The 17898-nt window shown below is 35.0% G+C and overlaps 3 protein-coding genes across 4 annotated transcripts; 1 reads left to right on the plus strand and 2 right to left on the minus strand.

The window, feature by feature from the left end:
- Positions 1-2187: 2187 nt before the first annotated feature.
- Positions 2188-3423, plus strand: LOC111483711 (NAC transcription factor 29-like). The gene is made up of 3 exons (XM_023129984.1): positions 2188-2423; positions 2520-2794; positions 2871-3423. The coding sequence occupies exons 1-3, from the start codon at positions 2252-2254 to the stop codon at positions 3327-3329; spliced, it is 906 nt and encodes a 301-aa protein (XP_022985752.1). The 5' UTR covers positions 2188-2251; the 3' UTR covers positions 3330-3423.
- Positions 3424-5087: 1664 nt separating this feature from the next.
- Positions 5088-6722, minus strand: LOC111483712. Its single transcript, XM_023129985.1, has 2 exons — positions 6262-6722; positions 5088-5705 (listed from the first exon to the last, which is right to left on the minus strand). The coding sequence occupies exons 1-2, from the start codon at positions 6655-6657 to the stop codon at positions 5196-5198; spliced, it is 906 nt and encodes a 301-aa protein (XP_022985753.1). The 5' UTR covers positions 6658-6722; the 3' UTR covers positions 5088-5195.
- A 5264-nt stretch (positions 6723-11986) lies between these two features.
- On the minus strand, positions 11987-16847 carry LOC111483709 (probable serine/threonine-protein kinase At4g35230). Of its 2 annotated transcripts, none has more exons than XM_023129983.1 (9): positions 16342-16847; positions 16100-16235; positions 15391-15524; positions 15260-15311; positions 14959-15044; positions 13777-13965; positions 13456-13656; positions 13250-13363; positions 11987-12518 (listed from the first exon to the last, which is right to left on the minus strand). In XM_023129983.1, the coding sequence occupies exons 1-9, from the start codon at positions 16657-16659 to the stop codon at positions 12270-12272; spliced, it is 1479 nt and encodes a 492-aa protein (XP_022985751.1). In that variant the 5' UTR covers positions 16660-16847; the 3' UTR covers positions 11987-12269. The 2 variants fall into 2 exon arrangements, with proteins under 2 accessions (XP_022985751.1, XP_022985750.1); XM_023129982.1 differs by having other exon boundaries at positions 15206-15311.
- Between the last annotated feature and the right edge of the window lie 1051 nt (positions 16848-17898).

The following is a 17898-nucleotide window of genomic DNA, read 5'->3' on the forward strand; positions in this document are numbered from 1 at the left end:
AATCAAGTGTTCCTTTTCCCAATTTTCAAAAATATTTTCCATATTTTTTTTTGGTATTATTTCAAAATAGCTGTTGGAACGCGGAGGCCAAATAATAATTATTATTATTAATGATTTTTTTTTTTCCTTCCATCATTTTCTTTATAGACTTTTGTGACCTTGCAATTGTACAATACGCGGTTCCTTTGGAATTTCTTTTCCTTTTATAATGTGAAAATTAATTAATTTTCTAAATTTGGAACAAATTTAAAAATGTAGCGTTATAAAATATAACGTATCATACATAAATATATATTCTTTTCAAGCAATATATTAACTTATAAATTATGTCACATTATCTTGTCTAGTTATCGATTATGTAATTGTCTGTCAGGTTTAAAATACGATATAAATTAAAATAATATTTAAATTCATAAATATGTTATATGATTTTTAATGCAATTTATTATGAGAAAAAATAATGTTAATTTCATTTATGTCTGAACGGAAATTTAGGATATATATATATATATATATATATATATATATATATATATATATATATATATATTTAATTAAGCTGAAAAAGTAAAAGGAAAAAGAATGGAATGATGTGGTGGAAATTTTGGTGGGATTTCCACAAATTGGAATTCCAAGTAAAAGTCCAAATAAATAAAATAAGTCAACACTATGATGATTTTCCCTTATAATCTCTAACCGTGTGGGCTCCATCCACTTTGGAATATCATACTCTTTTAATTACCAATGCATACCCACCACTTAGCCAATGACATGTGGCACGGCGGGACGAGTCACTATCTCCTATTTTAATCTCTATTTTTACAAAAAAAAAATAAAAAAAAATAAAAGAAAGATTCGAGTTGAAATTTACCGTGAGTAATTTTTAATATTAGTTGACATAAAAAAATAATCATTTAAATGCAAATATCATATATTATAAAGGAATATTAATTAATATTAAAAAAAAATTATAGACATCTCTTTCAACATTCTAGCGTAAATTAAGCCGAATGTATTTCTTTTTCCTTTTAAATTATTATTACTATTTTGATTATTGGCTCTAAGTTCTAATCTCCCTTACCTTAATCTTAAAATAAATAAATAATTAAACATACAATTTCAGGAATTTATTTAAAGTTAAATTACACATATGATTTTTTTTTTTTTTTTTGAAAAATATTGGGAATTAGAAAGTGACACCATTTAATTTTGTTTATTTTAAAAAACAAAAAATTGACCGAGTAAAAATGCCAAAATTTGTTTGGTAGAGTTCATTAAAGTCCATTTTGTGAGTGAACACTATTTTCGAGTAGACTAGGTTGACCTAATAAACTCTAATGGTTTGGATTGGCTAATCCAGTTATTTAGATTATATGTAATAATTTAAGTCAATTGCCAGCAGATATTATATGTTTTGACTTACTACGTATCGTGTTAGTCTCATGATTTTAAAACATGTTTACTCTACGCAAAGAGTCTAGCCCTATTCCGACTAGTGCCTCGTACTGTCTAGTGAATGACTCTTATGCTATTTGTATTAGCTCAAGCCCACCGCTGACAGATATTGTTCGTTTTAGACTATTACGTATCGTCATCAACCTCGTGGTGTAAAACACTAGTTGGAATAGGCCTAAACCCTCTCCATAATAGACACGTTTTAAAATCGTGAGGCGGATAACGATACGTAACGAGTCAAAACGGATAATATCTACAAGCGGTGGACTTCGACTGTTACATCATCGGTTCATTGAAACCCATACAACACATGCAAAAAATGACGACCTAGATAACACCGTGCGTCACGCAATAAACAATGGTAAAGAGGAGTTAAAAAAGAAATTGAATAGAAGAGATTCCCGCAAACCTTTGAACAAGTTAGACAGTGTATATGTTTTCTCTTTTTCCTTTTCGTCCTATGTCTCGAGTTCGTCTGTAGTGCTATTTTAACGATTTTATTTTTAAAAACAATAGGAAAAGAAAGTATATGTCAAGATCTAGCTAGCTAGGCTAATAACAGTCGAGTTGTTCAATAATTCTATGGATTCTTATCGAAGACTGACTAGAAGATCGATGAGTAGGGTTATGATCCACACATAGAACATCAAATTATTTTGGGTCCTTTCTCTTTCAAAGACCAAGTCTTTTGGGCCATCCCTTGTCGTCCCTTTCACATATATAAATATGTCTTCCTTTCCATGAAATTTCTATATGAAAACCCACCAAACCAATTAAGCTTCAAGTAAAAGCTTCCATGGCGGACACAGCCCATCAGCTCGGCCAGCTCCCAGGCTTTCGCTTCCACCCGACAGAAGAAGAACTTCTCGAATTCTATCTCAAACATATTGTTTTCGGCAAAGCCCGACATAGCTTCGACGTTATTGGATTTCTCAACATTTACCAACACGACCCATGGGACTTACCTGGTAATGATTTTTTTTTTTTTTAATGTTTTTATTAAAAAGCCTTCAAGGGTTTTGAGGATTTTAAGGTTAATTTTGATTTATTTTTGTTTTTAATAGATTTGGCTAAGAATGGTGAGAGAGAATGGTACTTTTTTGTACCTAGAGACAGAAAACACGGTGGTTGTGGCGGCGGAAGACCCAACCGGACCACCGGTATTGGCTACTGGAAAGCCACCGGCTCCGACAAGAGAATCTTGAGCTTGTCGGATCCTAAGAAATTGATTGGTTTAAGGAAAACCCTTGTTTTTTACAAAGGAAGAGCGCCGAGAGGAAGCAAGACCGATTGGGTCATGAACGAGTATCGTCTTCCCGATAATTCGTCTCTCCCGAAAGTAAGAATCTTTTACGTCGTCATGTTAACTTAAATAATTTTATAACCCAACTCAAACCGTACAAATTGATTTACAGGAGGTCGTGCTTTGCAAGATATACCGAAAAGCTACTTCATTGAAGGTATTGGAGCAAAGGGCAGTGGAGGAAGAGACAAAGAGCTTGCAGCTGAATAATGCTACTCCTTTAATGGCTGAAGAAGATCAAGACTCATTTAGCAGTCAAATTCCAAGGCTGAATTCGAGCGAAATGGTGATGAAAAAAGAGACGAGTTGTGGGGAATATCGAGCGGAAGAGGAAGAAGAAGTCGACTCGAAAGGAACCGAGACCGGGACCAGGGAGGTCGGAGGGTTGTTGTCGTCGTCATCGTCCTCGACGTCTAGGACGGGTTTACAGATTCCGAAAGGGTTTGAAATGCTGACTGATCTGCAAGTTCCAAAGATGAACATGGATTGGACTCAAGACCAGTTTTGGAACCAATTCAACAGTCCATGGCTTCTTAATTTCACAACTCCTAGCAATATATTGAATTTCTAGAGCTAACTATGCTTTTTTATGAACAAATTTATGTTGTAAATATGTTTTAATTAAGCTAATTAATGTGAATTTATGTTCTTAATTACGACCAAAATTCTCTTCTTTGTTCTTCCCTTTCATTTGGTGGAGAAATCAAAGGGCCCATGAGGGAATCTTTAAGAGAGGGGAAGGATTTGTTTTTAAAAGTTGTCATTTTTATTTAGGTTAATTTAATATACTTTTTTATTTTCAATTTTATCCCTTTTATATATATATATATATAAGAGAAAATTGTTAAATATTCTTGTGAATAAAAACGGTGAAAGTGGCTTAGTTGAGAAGTTGACTGGAGTGTAGTGCCAATAGGGAGCTATGTTACAAATTTCTAGACCTATCTTTTGTAAGCGGATGTGACCACGACAAGAAAATGTCGTGGTTTACCATTTTGTTCGACTCAAAGGAGGAGTGTTTGGGCTTTGATGGTCATATTTGGAGTGCGGTTCCCCTAACTTAGGCTATGTTGATACTAGTTTTTGCTATAGTTTGTAGGGTGAGTCTCATTAGTTAGATTTTTCCTCTCGATCTATATTGTCACATATTCAATTAGATTTTGGAGTAATTTTATTTTATTTTTAATAAAAAAAAGGTAAATATACCCGACCAATTTCAAACTATTATTGTTGTAAACTTACAATGACAACTTTATAACGGTTCAAACTCATCGCTAGCAGATATTATCTTGTTTGAGTTTTTCCTTTTGGGCCTTCCCTTAATGTTTTTTACATGTCTAGGGAAAAGTTTAACACTTTATAAGGCATGTTTCGTTTTCTTCCCCAATCGAGTAGGATTTCACAATAACTATCATTGTAATTATGATGACGATCACTCTAGTGTCGATTTTTAACTGATATCATTTGTCATTAGTCTTCATACATTATATAACATGCAAAAAGATAGTGGTTATAGATGTTACGGTTTAGAACCGTTGTTGTATGCATGTCGAAGAATTTTTTAATACAACAAATGTAAGACAGAAATGTTTAAGAGTCCAAAGAAATGAGCTCATTTTAAAACGTTAATAAATAATGGTATATAATACGAGCAAGAGGCCTTTATGATAATATCTAAGAAAAATATATTATATTTTTGTTTTGAATTTTCTTAATAAAAAAAACGATATTTTTATTAAAAAAAAAAAAAAAAAATAAAATGTCTTATGAAACAAGCTAAAGACAGATATCAAACTTTAATTCATTGATATTTAAAAAAAATTATATATAGAATATTTACAATGTTGAATATTGACAAATAGACCCAACAAATTTTAAATCACAATCAAATAATTTTCTTTTTAATATAAAATAAAATGAAATTTTGGAAATTAAATAAAAATAGATATTTTGTAGAAATTTATTAGACTTCATGAAATTGAATGTCTACTTTTAATTGGAAATTTTGTGGAAATTAATTTTTGTGGCTTGACTTGGGTTTTATTTATTATTATTATTTTTTTATTTTTAGAGCTTGACTTTGCTTATTAATTAGCTCTAGCTTGTCCCTCTATTAGTTGACTTGGCAGGTCTTTCAACAAGCACATGGCTTTGTAATATCATTGCCACATATATTTTATATTTTAAATAAAAATATAAATGTGGAAGCTTAATTTTTATTTATAATTTTTTTTTTAATTTATACGATTTAATATACCGATGAAATTTTAATATTTAAAAATATAGGGACTAAATTATAATTTTTTCTAGGGTCAAATCGGTAATTTAACCAAAATTTTACACTGAAGACAAATATTGATCTACAAACCATGGCCTAAAAAAATACATACACCAATGGGATCCATCAACTTGAATTAAGATTCTTCCTAATATACCCTTAGTTATTGATGATATTCAAAAGTGAAACCCTATTTCTTATTAATCTTCTAAACAAACCATCCAATCCTCCTTCTAAATCTTGAACACATACCTCCAATTTCCCTAGCTGATCTCCCATGCTCTCTATCCCGCCGTTGCCTGTCATCGGGCTGTCGGAGTTTAATTTGCTTGCCACCGTGTCGACCACTGCGTCTACGGTGGCGAACTCATTTGCCTCTCCTTCTGCAGCTTCTTCGATTAAAATCGCTCTTTTGGAGCGCATGAGCTTTGAAACTAGCGCCCACCCGCTGCCCCTGGTCTTCCCTTTCTTCCCCAAAACGTAGCTCATTAGGGCTTCGAAAACGTTCACACTTGCTACTTCTACGTCGAATAATAGGCCTATTAAAGCCATGGTTTCGATGTCTTTAATGGAAATTGAACTTGGTTTTGTCCCGTACGTCTTTAGGCTTGTTAAAGCCTTTTGGAGGGCTCTTTTCACTACTTTTCTTGAGGCTAAATACTTTTCTACCTGTGAATCAAAGCTAAAGTTATTGACTTTAATAAAATATCACAATAGAATGTGAAACGAAGAAAACTCATAATATTAAAAAACAATATTACCATTCATGATCTCTTCAAAATTACCAATCTCTACCAATACAATACACCTTACCGTGGTCAACTAATATTGAATAAAATTATAACCGTCCAAATTCAACGCTAGAAGATATTGTTCACTTTGACCTGTTACGTATCGACATCATCCTCCCGGTTCTAAACAGGTCTACTTCGGAGAGGTTTCCATACCCAAATAAAAAATGTTTTGTTCCCTCTCCAACCGATGGGGATCTCACAAAAACTCTTGAACCATATATTCTCAACACTAAATATACAACAAATCCGTTAGAATAATTTTTCAAAACGTCAGTGATTACGACACTTGTTTATGATGTCGAAATCCAATTCAATTAAATCAAAATTCGACGCAATTTCAATTTGAATAATAAAAACAAATCTTTATCTAATAAAAGTCTAAATCTACGACAATGAACGAACGAATGAACGAGCAAAGTTGAAACACAAACCTGATTAACAACACTATTTCCACAAGACCAAGAAGAGGATCTCCTCCTAACCAAGGATTGCAACTCCCTCACACACTCCTTAGTATGAATAACACCATCTTTAGCAGCGCTGCACAAGTCCAGCAACCTCAACGACCCATCAAAAACCTCATCCACCCATTTCTCCCGCCGCTGCGTCGCAAACGCCTCCCTCGTCCGCCGTAGTAGAAGCAGCTTGTTGACGCACTCCTGCAAGTCCTGCAGCCCCGCCAGCTTCTTGGCCATCCCGGGCGCCGTCCATGGAGCCGAGTCCAGTGCCTTCAGCCGGCAGAGGTGCTCGTCGCACTCCGTGACCAATGGGTGAGGCCTCGTCGGTAGGCTGTTGGAACGGGCGTGGTAATTGGAGGAGCCTCCCATTTGATGAAGGAGAAGAGAACGGGTTCGAAACTTATTCTCAACTTTTTTCTTTTCTTTTTCTCTCTCTTTTTATGTTTGATCTCTTTATATGGGTTTGTGTGAGGGATTTTATTAAATTATATGCCAAATTTGTTGAAAGGAGACAACCAGAATCTGATCCATTTGAATCATTTAATATTCCTCTTGTTTTTTTTTTTTTATTTATTTATTTTTTTACAATTATGATTATTTCAACCCATTTTTTTCCTCGAAAATATTTGAAAAATAAAATCATGACCATGTAAGACAACCGTGCACATGAAACGATCATCTTTTTACCTTTACGTCATATTAAAGAAAAATTATGCAATGTGGCTATCACCCATAAATTGAGATAAGATCTACGAAAACAAATGTAACTGTCACATGCGAGTTCTATGGTATTTGATGCAGAGTGCGTGGGCTCAGACTCTGCACGTATGTGTCGTGTGTAGGAAAGTTTCAGCATGAAGAAGTTAAGCAATGAATTTTTTTTATTTTTTTTTCTTTCAAACTCGGTATATTTTTCTACGTAAATCGATTCGGGGGTGAAAGGGGACAAGCGGAATCTGATCCATTTGAAGGAGGAGGAGGAGAAGAAGAATTATGAGATGTAAACGTGATTGGGATTGAGATTTGGATCCAAAAACACAAAAATTAAGCAATGTTTATGGACTGTCCCTTGCCCACCCACGTCTCCAACTCATATACCCCAACATTTCTTTATTTTCTTTTTATTTATTTATTTTATTATAAGGACCCTATTTTTGTCTTCTTCTCAGCCTTCATTAATTTTTCAATTAATTATTTAATTACAACTTCATAAAAAAATTAAAATAAAATGGCTGCGTTAATTATAGATATTTGCCAATATATTAATTAATTAATTATTTATTTTCCTATTATTTTTGTAGAAAATAAGATTAAAATCCAACTCTGAGATTTTGTACAGTTGGAGCTGAGGAGCTGAAGCGCTGAAGCTGAGCTGTGAGTATAGAGACAAGAACATAGCTTTCCACATGCACACGTGTGGGGAAACCCCTTTCATACTACTTCCCCTATTATTCAATTACAAAATTAATATTATTATTGTTGTTGTCTCTTTCCATTTTTATAAGTTAATTTTCTATCTTATTTTAATTAGAAATCTCTCCAAAAGGGTATTTTCGGAATAAAATGAATTACACCGTTAAAGTCTAGATATATAATTGAAATCTATTTGTATGATGTAACTAGAGATGCCCATTTAATCTGTATCTTATAAGGACTTGTCTCAAACAAGGCAAAAAATTTCTACCATGAAGAAATTAGCTAATTGTGAGCGGGAAATAGAGATTATATTCTCTGTCCTCGACCCCACCTCGCCCAACTCACCTCTTCACTCTACATCGCCCTATCTTTTGATATAACCTTACTTTTATGTATAGAGTCTCTGTAGCTCATTTTGTGGTCAAATCATAACATTCTCGAACTATTCTTAAACCAATTGATAGGTTTAAATCTCTCCCACTAACTTAACTTATATCAAAATTTGTTTAATTAAAAGGCAAGTAGGCTTAATAATTGAATGTTGGTTTAATTTAATATAGAGTTTGGAATAAAAATATAGAGAGAAATTTGATGGTTATGATATGTGTGTCCACCCAAACAGGGTGCACACAACTCACCTATCCTTGTTATCTTATTCACCAAAAATCAATATGCATATATATATATATATATATATATATATATATTATTTTTCTCCTTTTCCTCCCGTCTTCCGTTTATGGGCTTGATGAGTCGACCAATTTTTGCAGTCTTCATCTTTCTTTAACTAATCCCACTCTCGGAGTTGCTCGACCGATCTCGAACCAATGCTTAGTAAGTTAGGCGAAAGCTAGGTAACCCAATTAATATAATCCATCATCTATATAGTATTTTTTGACAGATTATTTTACTTATTACAAATTTTGTCATGTATTTTAATTATTTATAAATATATATATTCGATACTATAATATGTTTTTTTTTTGTCACCACAATCATTTTATTATAAATAGTTTTAGCCCATTAAGAGACAATTTAGCCCAAAGCCCAAATCTAAAAGTGTTAAGCTTAAAGCCAACAAAGCCCAAGCCCAAAGAATTAGACCCAAATCTATACAAGTTCAAATCCAAATGGTCGGGTAGCTGATGTCCAGACACAGTATCTTCGAAACGACGTAGTTCATATTATTTAGGAGTATTAAAAACCCTCTTACCCCGAAATATTCGAGTTCAAATAAATGAAAATTTTATAAATTTTATTGATTTGTAGACTCTCGAGAAACTAAATTAGGTTAAATCGAACGAACTAATTTATTGTTAATTTTAAAAAAAATATTTTTGTTTACTATGCAATTATACATCATAAATTTATTTTATTTTGTTATTATTATTTTTTTCTCTACCAAAATCTTTATTTTCTCCAATAAATTTGAATTAAATAATCTAAATAACTCAACAACCTAACGAGAAATTTCAGAATCTTGATTCAGTACTTGTGTGACTCAACATTCTCTTGTATCCTTTGTAACATAATCACGTTACTTACTCCTTACTTAGCGAAAACTATCTCCGCAATATCAATATGAATATTTGCAGCATGTTTTGTTCTCACTCATATGCTTCCTAAAAAAATTCTCGGGATGTCAACCAACATAAAATTGCTCAAAGTAAAACACGTATAACTTTAGGGTTTTATGAATGAGCAAACGAAAATGAAAGTTTTTATCTTCAGAATTGCTCACTTTTAAAGTCTAGAAACACCGTCGATTGTGATTAAAACATACCCAAATTGTCAAAAGTATTTTATATGATTTAATCGAGCTTTTAATAAATGATTGAACTTTTTAAATATGTATTTAATATGTTAACATCATTTCTCTAATACTTATGCGATGAAAATCTTCATATTCTTTCAAATCGACTCTTCACGTAATCCATAAATAATATAGTCAAGATACCGTGTAAACCGGGTCTAGAAATTCGATCATATTAAAGTTAGATGTTCAAATAAGAGTTGCAAATCTTTATTCAAACGTACCGATACGACAAAATACAAATCGATCCAGTCAAGGACATCAAACAACCAATCTCTTCCAGCTAGGTAGGATTATGGATGTCTTGCCAGATAATGTTGTCTTTCAAGTTAAGGACAAAACTTGTCCCCTAAATGCTCTATTTAATGTTATTATTACGTACATAATCAAGAATCTCTCTAAAAGATTATTGCAATATTTCGTTCATATGAAACGTAAGAAGATATTCATGAACTATCCATATGGTTTTACATTCGGAGCTATATATGTTCGATCGTAATCATATGTTCGATACAAGATTTTAAGGTTAAATTATACAAGTCAGCATAAGCATAATTGAACGGTATCTAACATGTACCTCGTTTTTTAAGGTCGAAGGTTCAAATTCTATATACTAAAATACTAAACTTATCTAATAAAATGGCAAGATCGTGACTTTGTTTAATATTTCCTTTGTCTTCAAATTTAATTTAAGATACGTTGATAATTTTAAAATAACGACACAATAATTTGTAGTTGACAAAAATTTGTGTCACATGTCACAATCGCACTTTTTCGAGACTTACAGTATAATTGTGTGACACTTACTCTTGCCCTCGAAGAAGTCAACCAACTAAAACTTAGTAGTCATTTACCTAGACAACGTGTGCTTAAGTCTTTGACTCTATTCTTGAAAAATAAATTTAGAAAACGGGGACAGAGAAAGTTTTGGTAAACTGTTCAAAAAAACAATGTTACAGGCTAGCAAGTAATAAACAACACCAAATTAATAATATATAACCTGGGTAGAAAGAATTGACAACTAGCTGTATCCTTTTACAATACAGTTTGAAGCAAATTATCTTTGATAGACGTAAACATGATTTTGACGTATATAAACTACTATAATAAAATAATAAAGAACTAGGTAACATGAAAGCAAATAAAAAAGAGAGTTTAAAATGAGTATGCAGCGACAAACAACACGTCTAGGACAAGTATAACTGAGACACTGTGTCTCCCAACCAATTCATCGTTTTGATTTCGCACAACCCGAGTTAAGCAAACGTATACGTCAACTTCTTAAATGGTCGGACACAGACATCTAACTTTGTGAACCGAATGTATCGATGAACGAGAAAAAGGAGGGAACGGAAATGGAAGGGTAATAATGGTTATGTCCTGGAATCTGGCTGTCATGTCTTGTTGGTGAGAAAGGGGAGGACAAGGAGCCCTTTTGTTAGCAGAGTCCTATAAATCAGGTGTATTACTGGAAAGTGAACCCATTTTTTCCTGTCCTGTGTCCTTTACTAGTGGCTGGCCCCAACATTTGAAAGATGAGAATGAGAATTGAATGTGGAAAAAGGACAGACATGTAACCAAAATCAAATGAAAGGATGTTTTGTCTATGTTCAAGTTGGACTCCATTGTGATTAGTGTGTTGGGAAGGCGGAACGAGGTTGTTCTCTAAATTCTCGACTTCTCGAACTTTGTTTTTCGGTTTTGGATATTGGGTAGAGAGAAATTGAGAAGCTTTGTGTGAGAGAAGATCGGAACTAATGCACCATTCATTCTCATGACCAAACTGAGACCATCTCTCGACCTTTAGCTTATATGATCTTTGAGTGAATGAATGAGACATAATTAAGATTCTCTATCCTTGATTGTAATAGTCTGGTTCACCGCTAATAGATATTAACTGCTTTTGCCCATTACGTATTGCCAGCAGTCTCACGGTTTTAAAACGCCTACTTTGACCCATTACTTATCGTCATCAGTCTCACGATTTTAAAACGCGTCTAATAGGGAGAGGTTTCACACCATTGTAAAAAATGTTTCGTTCCCCTCTCCAACCAACGTGGGATTTCACAATCCACCTCTTTTAGGGTCCAGTGTCTTCTCTGGCACTCGTTGCCCTCTCCAACCAATGTAAAATCTCACAATCCACCCCTCTTCAGGGCTCAACATCCTTGTGATTCTTACCGTCACTCATTGTTCTCTCTAACCGATGTGAGATTTCACAATCCACCCCCTTTCGGAGCCTTGCGTTCTTAGTGGCACATCACTCGCTTCTAACCTCATTGTTAGCAGATATTGTTCACTTTGGCCCGTTACGTATCACCGTTATCCTCACGGTTTCAAAACGTGTCTACTGGGGAGAGATTTCCACACCCTTATAAAGAAGTTTCGTTCCTCTCTTCAACCGACGTGGGCTCTAACATTGACATTCTAGATCAAGTATCAAATAACGTAATGAAACGAGATTTGGGAAGTTTGAATATTATTGTTTTGTTTGATTCAATTCATAAAGTCTTGACAGGGGGATCTACCAAACTAACTAGAAGGTCATATTCATAGAGATGGTTTAAATGGATTGAATTTACAAGCTCCTCTACAATTGACATGAACAAACAAGTTAAATGTAAGTAGTTCACGTTTTCTTTATCCAAGTAAGAAAATTACCAGCTCGCGCTTTATACAAATTGTGGTAGCCTCAGCAACAAACGACACCCGAATGCTCGTAATTACAGCAATGTTTACTTCATTATCGTGATCATCGTCCACCTCGTTGCCTCTTCTCTTCCAACGCAGCTGCTTCGTTCAACATGTCGATGGCATCTTTCTGCATATCCAGCTTTGCAAGAGCAACTGATTGCATGTAGAAGGCTGTGGGCCAGTCTGGATATACACATTGTGCTTGCATTGCATCACGAAGTGCAGCATCGGGTTGATCGCACAACAAATAGCACAGGCTTCGTCGAGCAAACACGGTCGGGGATACCATAGTTCCTACATCTATGAACTGCAAAGACGAGAATTTTAAAGCCACAAAAGTCATGTCACATGAATTGTTTTGGCCTAATTGTGAAAATAAATGACCAAACATAGTGTAAAGAAGGCTCAAAAAACAACTTAACTACGGGCATATATTGTCCTCTTTAGGCTTTCTCTTTCGGGCTACCCCTCAAGGTTTTGAAAATCGGTATACTAGGGAGAGGTTTCCACATCCTTATACCCGCGTTTTCACTGGCACTCATTCCTCTCTCTAATCGATGTGAGATCTCACAATCCACCCTTTTCGAGGCTCAGTGTCACTGGCACACAACTCGATGTCTGGTTTTGATACCAACTGTAACAACCCAAGCCCACTGCTAGCATATATTGTCCTCTTTGGGCATTCCCTTTCGGGGTACCCCTCAAGGTTTTTAAAACATGTTTACTAGGGAGAGGTTTCCACACCGTTATACCCCACGTTCTCGCGCTGGCACTCATTCCTCTCCCCAATTGATGTGGGATCTCACAATCCACCCCCCTTCGGGGCTCAGCGTCTTCGCTGGCACACCGCCTGATGTCTGGCTCTGATATCAACTGTAACAACCCAAACCCACCGCTAGCGTATATTGTAATAACACAAAGATTTTCAAACGCGTCTACTAAGGAGAGGTTTCTACGCTCTTATACCCAGCTGACACTCATTCTGCCCTCTAATCGACGTGGGATCTCACCGTTTAAATGTATTAGGTAGATAAATACCTGTGAATAACAATCAATAGCAGCTTTAAAGTTTTTGTCCCGGAAGGCAAAATCCCCTCGCTTTCTTGCCTCCAACATATCTCTCATCTGTTGTGTCCACTCTTGAAACGATAGCTGAAACAACTCAGAACTCTTAGTTAAAACCTTCCTGCTCATAAAACAGAGTCACTTAATCTTATAAACCGAGTTGAATAAATCGAGGCAACCTCATTAGTTCCTTCATCGTCTCGGTAGTGTGTCATTATCAAGATTTGATGAATTGCAGTGAGATCTATCCTCGAGCAGGCCTCACCCATCGACGATAAAGGACGTTGCGGGGTTATCGGGGCTATTGGGGCTATTGGGGCTATCGGGGCTATTGCAGCATCCTCCTGCTTCTCTATTCCAAGCATGACATAAGAGGGAACCTACAAACACCCACAGCATCACAGTACATATATCACAGATATCCTATTAAAACATATTTGATAGGCTGTGTTGGAAGATATAGATATGAATGGCCTAAGAGAGTAAGCAAAGTTCTTTACTTCGGGTTTTGTTTGCAGGGGAGCGAGGGTCGAAACGAGATCCTCTGTGTTAGGTCGGTCCCTCGGTTCATATTGTAAACACTGAGAAGCGAGATTAACAACCACGGTTGCATCCTCTGTAGAAAATTTTCCTTCCAAATGCGAATCCATTAAGAGAATGATGTTCTTTCCTCGAATCAGATCAAGAGCCTGCATTTGCAAATGTATTTTATCGAACTTATGTAACGTGAATAATTTAAATCCTTCTTATAACAGGACCATACAAAAATGAGATGTATGAACGTGTTGTAGATCTTAATTACATCCTTGGAAATTGATACGGAAATTTCTGACTTTGGAAGAACATATTAACGACAATCCAATCGTATTTGCTGATGGATTACTATGTTTCTTAAACCAAACTTAGAATTATTGCATCATTAACCTTGACCATAATTCAACGGGGTAATAGTAACCCCGAATGGTATTACTGTAACAGCCCAAGCTCACCGTTAGCAGATATTGTCCGTTTAGGTTTTTCCTTCCGGGCTTCCCCTCAAGGTTTTAAAACGTATCCACTAGGGAGAGGTTTACACACTCTTATAAGGAATGTTTCATTCTCTTCTCTAATCAATGTGGGATCTCACAATCCACCCCTCTTGGGGGCCAGCATCCTCGCTAGCACACCACTCAGTGTCCGGCTCTGATACCATTTGTAACAGCTCAAACCCGCCGCTAGTAGATATTGTTTTCTTTTTTCTTTTTTTAGGGCCACTCAAACGAGAGACCCCTCTAAAAATGGGTGTATGCCGCTTGGTGTGGTGAGCACAAAGCTATACCGTGTGCTTGCCGTTCCAAGCGCCATACGCCCATTTTTTGAAGGGTCCTCTCGTTTGACTGACCCTAATAAAAGAAAAAAGAGGACAATATCTACCCGCGGCGGGCTTGGGCTGTTACAATTACTCCAAAAAAAAAACAGTGGCAACCTTATAATCACGCAGACTTTTAAATGAAATCGTGTAGCAAATGAATCCATAATCTAGGAGACGAGCGAGGTGTCAAATAATAACCAGTACCACGCATCCACACAACAGAGAATCAAATGGAAATCATAATAATCAAGGAAAGAACTGTTCTTATAAAGAACAAAAATACAAGCATACATGGTTGCATGTAAACAACTTCACAAAATTAGCTACTTACATGACTTGGAGGGATGTGCTTGCCACTTAGAAGATCCAAGAGAACAGTACCAAAGCTATAAATAACACTTTCAGGGGTTACCCTTCCTACAATAGACAAATAAAAGTGACGAACAACACTCGAAACGCTAGTAAATTTATAAACGTAGCTCAAAACAACGGAAAACGAGCGTTATAGTTGTTATCAACCTTTCGACACGAAAAATACTCGGTTTCTAATAACAAACAAAAGATAAACATCAAAGTACCATTTTTCAAATACTCAGGTGGTGTGTAGGCCAGATTTGTGCTGTAACTCTTACCGTCCCTACTGTTTTTCATCAATCCAAAACACGAAAGACGTGGATCGCCACCCTATAAAAGAGAACAATGAAATGAAGATAAACATTACATCAAAAAACTAAAAATAGATACCAATAAGTGAAAATGATACCTCATCAAAAAGAACTCTGTAAGCATTCAAGTCATGGTACAATGCACGGCCTTTAGTGGTACAATATTCCAAAGCTTCAGCAATATAGTACGCAACTCTCAACCGCATGGCCCACTCAATGGTTTGATTTTCCCCTGCAAAAACGTAGCAAGCTCATTCGATCTTACATAGCTAGACGCAAAATCTAACCATAAATGATGTCGTGATAGCCAAATGGGGTCGATGTAGTTATTCTAAGCAACACCTACAACTTAAATAATGATGCCGTGATAACCAGACAGGGTCGATGTAGTTATTCTAAGCAACACCTACAACTTAATAATGATGTCATGATAGCCAAATGGGGTCGATGTAGTTATTCTAAGGAACACCTACAACTTAAATAATGATGTCATGATAGCCAAACGGGGTCGATGTAGTTCTTCTAAGGGGAGTGGACCTCCCACGTCTCTACGATAATATGATATAGTCTACTTCAAGCTTAAACTTGGGTGATTTTGCTTTTGGTTTTACCTCGTACCTATAAGATCATCCCCACTTCTAAGAGTTTCGTTGTTTCGGAGTCGATAAACACGCTCCCTTCCCGTATTCCCCATAACTTAACACAATCAAGTTCCAGTATAAATGTTATGCTAAATGAATGGTTATACACTTGTAGTAAAACAAGTAATGTTGCGGATGATTGAAGTAGAAGAAAATGAAAGCATACAGTGGAACAAATGCTTTGCAAGAGTATCATTAGGCATGAACTCCGCAACCAGCAGCCGCTCATCACCATCGCAGCAATACCCTATCAAATTCGCAAACCTTGGATGCCGTAGCTTCCCAACGCCCGAAGCCTCTTCCTAAAAATTGCCCCAAAATTCCACACACCCGTTTCATAAAATCATCAAAAACTCCACAAAAACACAAAAAAACAATCAAATTCTTCAAAACAAGAGCAAGAAATACCACAAACTGCTTGGCGTCCGGCCAAGCCACCTTCGTGAACTTCTTAACAGCGATCCACTTCCGGTTTTGAAGTCGGCCCTTATACACAATGTTCGGAGCCTTCTCGCCGCTCTCGGAGACTATGAAGTTGGAGCTGAAATTGTCGGTGGCAGCCTTAAGGTCCGATAAGGAAAACTCGGAGAAACTGGAAACCATATCTCCGGGGGTCGTGTTGGGTCCAATAGAAGGCGGCGGCTCCACATACGGCGGCGGAGGTTGCTGGGTTTGAACCTTTTCAGGGTGGGTTTCTGTCAAAAAGATGGATTCACAGCACCCCATAACAAATTTTTCTCACAACCCTTTTGAAAACTCAACTGGAGAAGAGGGGAAAGTGAAGCAGAGAGGGGATTGGAAAAAGAAAGAGAAGAACCTGAGGTGGGGAAGGAACTTTTTAAGCTCTACAAGAAAAGAAACACAAAGCGAGGAGGAGCTAGGAGAGGGCCTCGTCTTTTCTCTCTCTTTTTATTCTCTCACGATTAATGGGGCAATTAAAAAGAGGAGCAGTTCTTACAGTTCATTCAATTAAAGAAACGGCTCCTAAAAATTCAGCAGAATTGGATTTGATTAAGTGAGGGGTTTAATTAATCTGGGTCAACTTCCTTCGTAATCCCAACAAATCCAAGTTCCATAATACAGTGATGTCTGAAACCTCCGATCCTTAATATATAATTAAGTACGTAAAGTTTTTCTTTTCTACAATTTTTAAATGCTAATCATTCGTACTAACACACAATTTTGGAATGATTACAGAATAACACTTGTTTCAAATAATTATTTTTATATATATACATAATTAAATTATAATTTTTTGTTTTAAGTTTTAGCTAATTCTATTAATTGTAATGAAATAGTAACTAAACTTAATTATAATTTTTTTAAAAAAATAAGATTTTTGGATATGCAGTAAAATAAATAGGTTAGTAAACAAATGTTAAAATATTTATTTTAATTCTTGTAGTTAACTTTTTTTTTATTTATTAAAACCACAATTTAAATATGTTTTAAAGTATTTTTTTTTGAAGTTGACAGATATTAAAATAGTATTTAAACTAATGATAAAATGAACTATATAAATATAATGGCTCCATTTAATGATACAATAAAATATAATGTTCGTTAAAACTATGTTAAATTACTAAGTCTTAATTTTGAAATTTTGATTATTTGGGCAAATGGGTATAATTTAAAATTATTTCTTGAATTTAATATTAAAAAAGAATATATGCTAATATTTATTTATTTTTTAAAATGGGCATCTAGAGAATTTAAATTTATTCTTCTTTCTCTAATTTGGATATTTAATTTTTAAAAAATATTTGATTTTAAATAAGTTTGATACCATAATTAAAATAAAATAAATAAAAGAAACTTGGTTAGGTAGGAGCGGAAAAGTCAAAGGAAAGCTTATGAAAAGTTCACACTGTGTCCAGCATTATAATTATATTTAATAATAAATCAGATAAAAGCTGTATATTAGAAATAAAAATAAAATTAAGAATTAAAAATAAGCATCAAATT

This window comes from Cucurbita maxima, unplaced genomic scaffold (assembly GCF_002738345.1).
Source record: "Cucurbita maxima cultivar Rimu unplaced genomic scaffold, Cmax_1.0 Cma_Scf00009, whole genome shotgun sequence".
NCBI classification, from domain to species: domain Eukaryota; kingdom Viridiplantae; phylum Streptophyta; class Magnoliopsida; order Cucurbitales; family Cucurbitaceae; genus Cucurbita; species Cucurbita maxima.

Bases quoted from the DNA above. Each gene is read 5' to 3' on its own strand.
- LOC111483711 (XM_023129984.1), top strand. From the start codon at position 2,252: ATGGCGGACACAGCCCATCAGCTCGGCCAGCTCCCAGGCTTTCGCTTC. The intron at 2,424-2,519 runs GTAATGATTTTT...TGTTTTTAATAG, and splicing joins CGACCCATGGGACTTACCTG to ATTTGGCTAAGAATGGTGAG. The intron at 2,795-2,870 runs GTAAGAATCTTT...ATTGATTTACAG, and splicing joins ATAATTCGTCTCTCCCGAAA to GAGGTCGTGCTTTGCAAGAT.
- LOC111483712 (XM_023129985.1), bottom strand. From the start codon at position 6,657: ATGGGAGGCTCCTCCAATTACCACGCCCGTTCCAACAGCCTACCGACG. The intron at 5,706-6,261 runs GTTTGTGTTTCA...TTTGATTCACAG, and splicing joins GAAATAGTGTTGTTAATCAG to GTAGAAAAGTATTTAGCCTC.
- LOC111483709 (XM_023129982.1), bottom strand. From the start codon at position 16,659: ATGGGGTGCTGTGAATCCATCTTTTTGACAGAAACCCACCCTGAAAAG. The intron at 15,525-16,099 runs GTATGCTTTCAT...ACGTTTTTGCAG, and splicing joins TGCAAAGCATTTGTTCCACT to GGGAAAATCAAACCATTGAG. The intron at 13,966-14,958 runs GTAAGTAGCTAA...TTGCAAATGCAG, and splicing joins AGCACATCCCTCCAAGTCAT to GCTCTTGATCTGATTCGAGG.